This window comes from Rhipicephalus sanguineus, chromosome 1 (genome assembly GCF_013339695.2).
Source record: "Rhipicephalus sanguineus isolate Rsan-2018 chromosome 1, BIME_Rsan_1.4, whole genome shotgun sequence".
In the NCBI taxonomy this organism is placed as follows: Eukaryota; Metazoa; Arthropoda; class Arachnida; order Ixodida; family Ixodidae; genus Rhipicephalus; species Rhipicephalus sanguineus.
In genome coordinates this window covers 61,474,524-61,485,193 of record NC_051176.1, presented here as the reverse complement: position 1 = coordinate 61,485,193, position 10,670 = coordinate 61,474,524, and the positions used below count along the sequence as shown (strand labels likewise).

General features: G+C 48.5%; 1 protein-coding gene across 1 annotated transcript in view; it reads left to right on the top strand.

Annotated features, from left to right (window-relative positions):
• Nucleotides 1-6,328: 6,328 nt before the first annotated feature.
• The window catches only part of LOC119392790 (probable cytochrome P450 49a1), a 49,138-nt gene continuing 44,796 nt past the window's right edge, over nucleotides 6,329-10,670 (top strand). Inside the window, exons 1-2 of the mRNA XM_037659774.1 lie at nucleotides 6,329-6,335; nucleotides 9,382-9,474. Of these exons, the coding sequence (XP_037515702.1) occupies nucleotides 6,329-6,335; nucleotides 9,382-9,474 (100 nt within the window). The remainder of the gene's footprint in view (nucleotides 6,336-9,381; nucleotides 9,475-10,670) is intronic.

The following is a 10,670-nucleotide window of genomic DNA, read 5'->3' as shown; positions in this document are numbered from 1 at the left end:
CTCTCCACTACGATGCGCCTCATAATCATATCGTGGTTTTGGCTTGTAAAACCCCAGATATTATTTTAAAAAATTGGAATATATTTGGATTATGCAAACGCAATATATTGGTATTTTTGCCATTGCATTTGGCTAAACAAAATATTTTTGCGTATCGCTTGTACAAGTGACATAACTACTTTTTAGTACTGAGGAATGCTTTTCTAAGAAAATATATATAAGTTCATCTTTATGCATAAAAATATGTTCCAGAATTAAAATGCAGTAATGAAATAGGCAGGAGGGCAAGTAACAGAAAACACAACCTTTGTGACTCGATATCCGAACTTGTACTTATAGATAACGTTTCTGTAAACGATAACAGACACTATTAGCGAAATAACAGATAAATGAGAACAGAAAACAGTTTTTTTTCAGTGTCTGAAAACTGAAACGTGTTTTTAAACATAAAATTTCTGTACTGTAAAAGTGAAAGTAACAGTGAAATAACAGAAAGAAGACAAACAGAAAACCAACTTTTTCTGTAACACAAGACTGAACATTGTGTTTATGCAGAAAAAGTCTGTAAAGTAGAACGGAAAAAATCTGTTAAAACACAGAGAACTTCAAAATAGAAAACATAGCTTTACAGAAATTTTGTGGCAAGAGAGCTGCCAGACAATTTCTGTTTTTTTCACAAAATATTTTTTACAGTGCACGCTTCTGTGCACGTGCAGAGCTCTCGCGGTGCACTTGCGGCTAGAGCACTGCACGGGCCCGGCCCGACCCGAAAGCCCGGGACCGGGCTGGGCCGTCCGAAGCGTTTTCCGGCGGGCCCGGGCTGGGCTCGGGCTTGAAAGTGCGGGCCCGGGCATGAAGCCGCGGGCCTGGGCCAGTCCCGGGTTTGAGGCTGCGGGCCGGGCCGGACTCGGACCCACTCATTAAAAGGCGTAAGTCGGGCGTTCGAGCATACGCGAATGTTATGAATTCCATGGTCTAAGGTATACTGTGCCAAGCTGAAGTGACACGTATATTATATATATATATATATATATATATATATATATATATTAACAGCACTAACAATGGGCCAGATCACGGTTGTTCCCATGGGAGGCATAAAGATTTTGGTCTTTTATTCGAGGTTGACACATACGATACATTTCATTTATATTCCTTATTGGTATTGCGTGCCAAAACCATGATATGATTACGAGGCACGCCGTAGTGGCACCGGATCAATTTCGACCACCTCGAGTTCTCTAACGTGCACCTAAAGATAAGTATATACACGGATGTTCTTGCATTCCGCCCCCACCAAATTGCGGCCGCTGTGGCAGCGAGAATCGCACCCGCGTCCTAGGACTTAACAGCGAAACAGCTTAATCGCTGAGCTACCACCGTGGGCAAAGCAACATTTCGATGCATGTACACACCGGATTTTCCGTCCGATCGCCCGCTACAAAGCGCACGGCATCATTAATAATCATCATCAACAACTACTATCCTCTAGCGGGCCCGGGTCGGGCCTGGTCATGAACAAGCGCGCCCTGGATTAGTTTAGTAATGAACGCCCGGGCCCGGGCTTGGAACCACGGGCTCGGGCTGGGTACTGTCAAGTACGCCCGGGCCGGGCTGGGTTCGGTCATGTACGCCCGGGCCCGGGCCGGGCCCGCGCTTGGAACCACGGGCCCGGGCCGGGCTCGGGCTTTGTAAAGCGGGCCCGGGCCGTAAAATCCGGCCCGTGCAGTGCTCTGCTTGCGGCGCCTCACAATGTACCGCTTGCAGTGCGGCTTCAGAAGGATTTTCAAGCTTGACTGCCACTTCCGAAAAGCTAACTTGATAAAATGAGAAAGGCTCGTCAATCACGTTAACGGTGAAGAGCAGACGATCGGCGACAACGACGCCCGACTCAAAGCGAAATGCATTTCCCAAGTCGCGATTACACCGTGTAGGACGTATACCTCGAGGTAAGTCTCATTCTGTCATGTTAAAGATGAATAATGGTCCACATGCACTCCGAAATGGAGCCGTACGCGCTATCGATGTTCTGCGGCGTGGACTACGAATCATATGATTTTTGTTTTGATATGGCATGCTTACAGTAGCAGCCGTGTACTTTCGTGAACAAACGTTTGCGGCGTGCGAAAAAAAGATTATACGGCCATGGCACTGCTTCCTGAGAAGGTTAGAGTCAAGTCCTCCGTGCCGCTGGAGAATCACCCGCCGATTAAGACGCGAGGCAGCTAGCTGAGCTTTAACCACTGTGAAGCAAGATGAACTGCTCGCCTCGTTTTTTCGGCTCTCGCGCCATGCTTGCAGTCTCTTTTTATGATATCGACTTGACAGGCGTATAAAACCTTCTGCGTGAACGCGGCTAGAAAATCGCACAAGGTCAGAAGGTGGTTAATTCAAGGTTGCAATTGCAAAGCATGTATTAAGTGCCAGTTATATTTAGCGGCTTAAATATATATCACCCTAATGAAGTGACAAAAACAAAGCAAACCTGCAGAACGATGTCAAAGCTTGCTGAAAATGCACAGACGTCCGTTCCGGCGTGATGAAGCAGCCTTCCCGACGCGTGAAATGCAGGCGCCGAACTTCTGACAATGTGCCGAGTTCAGTTGAATTCAACCAACCGCGCAACGCTAACGGTATAACGCGAATGTGAACGTTCAACAACGACGGGTAGGTCTCACGAACACGGAGAATCAAAACACAAAGTTGCTTCACCTACAACCGTAACTGGACTTTAACAACAGACAGCGAGTAATCATTACTGTAGTCGCTGCGTGCATGCGCCGCGTTACTTACCGATTCAGGTAGTCGAAACGAACGAAAGCGATGAACTCCGACGGCCAAAATAGAAGGCGAGACAGCGCTGTCAGCTATCCACGCTTGCCGCCTTTATTTCTCGTGCGACACGCCCGGGAACCGATACAGTTTAACACGTGAATCGTGTGCCTTGGTGTTGTCTGCACTGTTGTGGCTGGCCACTAAACCGCAATACTTCGGACCACGCTTGCGCTTCCGCGGGGTCGCTTCTGCCATCGCGGAAATGCGCAGCTTCGCACAGCAAGCCTCTCGGTTCAACGTAGCCAGCTGACGGCCCCGAACGCGTGCGCACGTGCGCTACCGCCGCTGCCGTTAAAGGGGCTGAGTCGGCCGCGCATAAAGTTCAGAGCTTTCCGACAGAGCCGCAGCGCGGCTGGCACGGCGCTGTCGTCGCGCCGCAAACTTGAGCTTGGGTTCCCTTGTCGCAATTGCAGCCTCCGCGATCAACTTCAGAAACATATTCCGAGCTAATTGCGGAGGCTGCGCTCCGCTGTGCTGAGTAGGGCGAAAGCCACCTAGGTGGCGTTGGTAGTGCGTCTTGATTAGAGTCACCGTGCATATATATATATACACCGTGCATGCAGCGTGCATGTGTTAGGACACCGTGCATGCGTTAGGAGCCGCCACAGTCGGCTTCATCCGTTAGGAGCCGCCACAGTCGCGCGCTGCCTCCAGCGCCAAAATGGCCACGGCAGCAGATTTGGCGGGATAAGGGAGCAGACGACGCAGGCGGCGGCAAGCCACTGCGCCGTGTTTTGTTGCTTCGCTTGAAGCGTTTTCTTGCCCGTTTGCTTCCAAAAAAACGTCAAATTGTTAGCAGGTGTCGGAGAAAGTAGCGTTATCGCGTGTGCTTCTTTTCGCCAGACCTCGTGTATCCTCAGGCGAACGCGGCAACATAAAATGCATGAGCTGGGGGAAGACAACGGAGGTGACGAGCCCGTTGAGCGAAACTGCGCACGTGTAACGCGGGCCGCCTTGCTCACTAAACAATCACAGCTTATCGCCTTCGGGCTAACGCGGCAGCGAACTCAGCGGCCGCTTGAAACTGGAGATACCAGCAATTGCAATGTCACCGCCGCTGAATGAAAAAAAAAAAAAACGCTTTCCGTCGAACGGCCATGGCACTGCATTTGCTGTGCCGACTTCTCTAAATGGAAACCGGTAAAAACACGTGCCCGGAGAATTCCTGTAGGTATTATTGCGCCCAACAACACAGCAATTATTCCTGGAGTTCAGCGTTCCTACGAACAGCGAAACTGACACAAAACGAACTACCCGCGAAAATACCTCGCGCCGTCACAGCGGGAGCGTGGAGCCAGCAGGGGTGCAATCGCGGAGCGATGCTTTATGGCTTATGCTATATTGTTCTTATCGTCCACCACCTGCGGCTGACTGATCGCGTTGATAACGCGGACGGACCGTCGCTCTGGTCACTGGCCAAGCGCGAAAAGCACGAAAGGTATAGTCATCGTAAAAGGCACAGTTCCTCGATTTCACCCTATGCGAGCGCGTCAAAGCATCCCACCAAATCTGCGCTTCTTGCCGCTAGGGACGCCTTCGCTCGGGCAGCGGAGTTACGTCTGCACGGCGCCTATACTAAAGCTCGCTTTCCGCAACGAATGTTTATGGTACGCTAACGCTATGCCCTTAACCCCCGCTATCACGCTAACGCTAAACTATAGCTGTCTATTCTCACGTAGTCGTGACATTGAAGAAGGCAGCAGTCAGGGTGTTCAAGACGAAACCCTTTATTCGGGCGAACTTGTGCCCAGGAAATGAAAAGTTAAAGTACAAGCAATGCACGCTGTACAGCCGCCCTTTTTTTTTTTTTTTTAACCTGAACGCGCGAGCGACCACCGCCGAGTCGATAAGCGCCTTATAACGGAGAGCAGCGGCGAAATGAACGAGAATACGCGCATGCGTGCATGCGCGCATACGCGCGTATTCTTGTTCGAGAATACGCATGCGCGTTATCTCGTTCATTTCGCCGCCAGTCCAGTGCAGCTTTCGTCTGCCAGGCGGTTATGCGAAACGTACCCAACCCCGCCTGTTTTTTGTCCTTGCTTTTTTGTTCTGCTTTTGGCTTGCCGTGGCAGATACCTTTCTTGCATCAGGAAAGTGCTGCGTGAACCACAAGAAAAACAAAAAAAAAACAGTGCTGATACGCACGTATAATCAGCGGGTCTATATCAGATCCCATCCATCTGAAGCACCACCACTTGACCTTTTCTTTATAACTTGATGGCGGTGTTCAGAAAAGAAAAAAGGATGACGGCAACGGTGCTCAAAAAGAGCGGGGGTGGTGTCCGGTTCTCGGAACAGCCTAGCAGAAGACAGCTGCACAGGACCGCTCATCGCGCGCCCGCGCGTATTCTCGTTCATTTCGCCGCTGCGCTCCGTTGTACGGCGCTTATCGATTCGTCGGTCAACGGTAGCACGGTCAGGTAAAATAGACGGCTGTACGCTGATAGCAGCAAGCCTGTTGTCGGTCGTCGGTAATCTGATCTGCGGTAAGGCTCGACGGCATTTATTCATGTCGAATAGAAGATACCAGCCTTACTGTTGGTGGCCGCGTGAGCTTCAGAATAAACTCTACTTTTCGCGTTGTGCGCTCAAGCTTATCAGAAGATTCTAAAATAATTAGGAGCGTTACCTGACATTCGGGCACGGTTTGCGCGAGGCAGTGATTACACGTGTAACGGACAGGTTACATAAAATTAGAAAAAGTAGCACGCCTGGCAATATGTATGAAATGTTTTTCTCAGTAAAGATAGTTGCGAGATAGCGCGTGTCCTGTGCTATGTGCGTTCTTTCATGTCCCAAACCGAATTTGCGCTCTGCAGTTTAGCTATAGAGTGTTCGAATTGTCCATCATGGTCGCCGCCTGGAACTTACTGAGAGCAGCCATGGTCGTCAGCGAGTATTGTTTTGAATAAGGCGAGCTTGAGATATCCTGGCACGTTCAATTACTCATGCGAACTATTCATCTCCCATTCGAAAATATCTGAGGCCCGTGTACTTAGATTGAGGTGCACGTTAAAGAACCCCAGGTGGTCGAACTTTCCGGAGCCCCCTACTACGGCGTCTCTCATAATCATATCGTGGTTTTGGGACGTTAAACCCTAGATATTAATTATTCATCGTCCATTGCCCAGCACGCTCTTTCATTACTGACACTATGCAATGTCGTTGTCGTAAGTCTGAAAGCAAGCTACGGGAACATATATATACAGCACAGAATGCCGAGACAACGGTTGCTTGAAAGACGCGGAAATTACCGCGTTCATAATAATAATTGATGGGGTTTAACGTCCAAAACCACGATATAATTATGAGAGACGCCGCAGTGGAGGGCTACAGAAGTTTCGACCACCTGGGGTTCTTTAACGTGCGCCTAAATCTAAGTACACGGGTCTCGAGCATTTTTGCCTCCACCGAAAATGCGGCCGCCGCGGCCGGTACTCGATCCCGCGACCTGCGGATCAGCAGTCGAGCACCATACCACTAGACCACCATGGCAGGTGCGCACCGCGTTCACCCTCGGAATTCTTGAAAAGTGCGTCAGGAACAAGGCAAGTTAAATACAGGTCTCCATTTGTGCATTTGTTTTATTTATTTCAAAAAAACCCAAGGGCCCTCATGACGAGGGCATTACATGGGGGGGGGGGGGGGGGGGACAGGCATCGGCTACAGGTTATTCAAGCCAAAAGTTGAAAAAAATGAAAGTATAAAATAAATCGAGTGATGCATAGTGGACAAAATTCGCCTTCAAAGAGATAACAAAAGAACAGCATCAGAAATCAACCGAAAAAAAAAAATGCGAAGGACAAGAAAAAGAAAATTAAAATACTTCATTTGGAGGCAAGTTGTGCGTGTCAACAGCATCTTGAAATTTAGTAATGTTGTGTTCTGTGGCAATGTCTGATGGCAATACGTTCCATTCGGTTATTGTGCGCGGCAAAAAGTCAATGTGCATAATGGGAAGACTGTAGTTTATGAGCGCCGGCGAAGCAGTTGTTACACCTTCGCCTGGTCACGTGGTAGCGCAGTTGCGACACCTCTCCGCAGCGGATCACGTGGCGTGGCGTCACGCCTGCCACCTTCGCGCTTCCGCGGATCCCGCTTCGACGGCTCAAGGTTTTGCGATGCGATGAATGACCTTGGGAGACAGCCTAATACAGTGAAACTTCGGTGATACGATCACAGCTCATACGAATTTCGGGGTGATAAGAATTTTTCGTTGGTCCCGGCCAAGGCCCATTGGCCTGCAATGTAATGGAGTACGGATGTTGCGAACCTATTTTCACCCAGCAACGTTTGATACGAACGTTCGCTACCACACATGTACGAAGAGGTGCTGTCCGCGCTGTCACGGAAGACTCGCCAAGCACGTGCGAGCGCGGGAACGCAAGCGTGGGCATGCGCGCCGCACCGCCAGATCGTCAGAATCACGGTGTCAGAAAAACACTTTCCTTACGGTTTTTTCTTACCTACAGAGACGCGTCGCGGCCTGTGAGTGTCGCGGGTCACAACGCACCTGGTCCATTAATTAAATACGCGCGTACAGGCCGTATATTTACGAGTGCTGGTATGATTGCCGACATCTAAAAACTTAGCTGGCAATCATTCAGGGTTCTTCCTGACGCTGCCGCAGCCCTGACAAACAAGAAATGAAAATGTACGCCAGCTTTCTTTTTTCGCATGCTAATTTTCCATGCTTTCTGGTGATACGAATTTCGGGTAATACGAATATTTTTGGTGGTCCCGTGAGATTCGTATCACCGAGGTTTCACTGTAGTGCTTTCCCTCTAAGAAAATATTTGTGCAAGGCGTTGGCTAAGCAACGCCGTTGGTTACATCATCGTGTCGCTTGGTCTTTGTTTGCAAATTACGTTGTCCTGTATTAGCTGGAACACGCTCTCTGTATATCTATTTTATTTTTATTTTTCGTTCTTGAAGGTAGGCTCAACTTACCAAAGTGTTATAATGTATACGGCGAAATAGTAATTGATTTCAGTGGCACGAAAATCAGGAATATTTTACTCCTCGAGGTTCTCCTCGAGGAGTAAAAGGAGTTTACTCATCGACGCAAATTCCAGCAATGTAGCTGTAGAGAGCAGGCGGCGGGTGGACTGACTGCGACACTGGATGTCCGTGCGGTGTACTTCTTTATCCTCCGTCTGCTGAGCTGCGGCGGCCACGAAGCGCGGGCAGCCGCTGTGAGAGTGGAGAGGAAGAAAGAGCAGAAGGAAAGCGCACACGGGAGATTGTTTTACGCATACACAGTAGTACAGTGCAAAAATAATACACAAAAACAAAATTCACGGCGTAGAGTTCGGTAACGTGCTGATGCGGAGGCGTGAGAATCTAAACAGACTTGGGCTTGCGAATTCCGACGCTCGTCACATAGCAAATACTATCTTCTTGAGCATCAGAATCTCTAACTTACTTGCACTGATTTATTAGGTGTATTTCATAAAGTCTCTTGTTTGTTATAAAGCATTACTTGTACTAGAATAGTGTGCTGTTGAATTCTGCTGTCTAATTTTTAACACTGGACCGCAAGTATAGCCTTCCCTCGCTATCGGTTCAGATGTCGTGTATCCATGATTATAAAGAGAAAAAAGACTTTCATTCATTCATTCATTCATTCATTCATTCATTCATTCATTCATTCATTCATTCATTCATTACCTGACATATGCCAGCGTTCGTCCGTAGAAACAGTGTGTACATGCCGCTGAGGAGGAGTATCTCGCTACAATGCAGTCGTACCTGATGACTTGCGCGCATTGCTGCATAGTGACCCAGGCGTGTCACTGTTTCCGTAATGATTCTCAAATAGGTTTGCATGATATCGCTAGAACAGATCTGCAGTGAACTGAGAGACAACGCTTTCATCACAATTTGGAAACTTTCAAAACGCTTATGAATTACCAGGTACAGCAAGAAAAGGCTCAACTCAGGCAAAAGTACGAACAGTGTAGAAGAAGTCGCAATGCAGCATGTTACGCTTAGCCTTTACACTACCAACCTACAGAATTGTAAGTGTTTACCTCAAATAATTTGCGTCATAACAACCTCACATAAGCTCGTTAATGACACAGACGTCCTTGATGGAAAAGGCGACAACTGGTATAGCCTTTCTATGCTGCAAAGCGTATTTGGAAGCGCTTATCAACACTACCAGAAAAACATGCCTCATATAAAAACCGCTCAACTACCAACAAAAAATAAGCAGACAGTTGGTGCGCTCATAACCGGCGCAGGTCAATAAACAGCTCTTCCGTTCTTGCACTGCGAGAGCATATCAGGCGCGATAATACAACTGCTGGCATCAGCCTGATTAGCTTGCTCTAAAAGAACACGTTTTTGTACTTATCGGGCAAATTCAAAGCTGTGTAGCGATATTTATTAACCTCGCACTGTGAACGTGCACGAACAGAGGTAGCACCCTCAGAATTGAGAAGTTCTCTCTCAGTCCTAGCGCAATGAGCTGCCAAATACGAGCATCTGCTTGTCGACGTGCTGCCTCAAAATTAGGATGCCGTACTGTGACTACTTCAGGGTTTCCTCGGAACGCCAAACCATTTCGAGAGATACCTAAAGTGCCATCTTTGCCAGTGATTGGCAGTTCTTGGATTTATTCACGTCTCCTAGGTAAGTTCCACCTCTTTGTGCAATATTTTCGGTTGTGGCATTCACGAACAGGCGCCCCCCCTACCGGCTCAGATTTCTCAGACCTCCCCCCTACCAGCTCAGATTTCTGCATCGCCCCTCGCGGACAGGAAGGTGGCCCTGCGGCAAAAAAAATATATATATGGCGACCTGTATTCTTGAAAAGTATTTTTTGCGAGATCTATTTGTCGTAGCAGCCATGTCGTTGGCTCGCAAACTTAGGTATTTTCCGTAGGCGGTTGGTATTAAGAAGTTGTCGTAGCTATATTTTCTCATGACCGCCTAATACCTCCCGGGGTCGGCCGGGCATTACTCGTCCCGTGGGCGGAGACGGGCGAACGAGTGGATGCCCCTTTTGTCAAGTACGCCAACGTCCGCGCTGGCCCCTTCGCACCTGATTAACTTACTTCCCTCTCTCTCGGGGTCTTAACGTTGCCTGGAAAAGCCAGGGGTGCAGCGCCCCCGAGCCAGTGGTGCAAGCCCGGGTTGCGGCGCAATTGCGTTCACACCTGAGAAATAATCTAAGAAAGCGGAGAGGCGTCCACAGAAGCAACGCGAATACTGACAGCGAAATCGGGACCGTGTGAAAACGGAGAATGCTCGGGAAGATCACGAGTCCGAGAAAGGACGTCACCGTCTGCAGTCGCTCACGCCGGAGAAACGAGTGGACCGGCGTCTAAGCAGAAACGCGAGTGCAGCTTCGCTGGTAATCTGTGCCCATGTGAATGTTGCGGCCCCACGAACTTTCTTTTACTTGAACTATGGTCGTGAAGAGAGCTTGGTGGATGCGGGGTAAGAGAATAAAAGACAGGTTCGCCGAGTTCAGGGTGCGCAGGGCGGGACCAAGCACACCACGCCGTCTTTGAGCTTTATGCTGTTTCCTGTCACAATGCCCCATTGTACAGTCTAATCTTGATCAACCTAAAGACCAAATAAATTAAACTTAATATCCACCCTGTCCTTCGGAGTTCGTCGGTCTGCCGTTCAATGTCGCGTAGCTACTACCCGGAATTTGGCGTTGCGTTGTCACAGAGAATGATATCGACATTTTATTTATTTATTTATTTATTTATTTATTTATTTATTTATTTATTTATTCATTCATTCATTCATTCATTCATTCATTCATTCATTCATTTAAAGGTACTGCGACTGGTATTACATCATCGCAGAGTGGG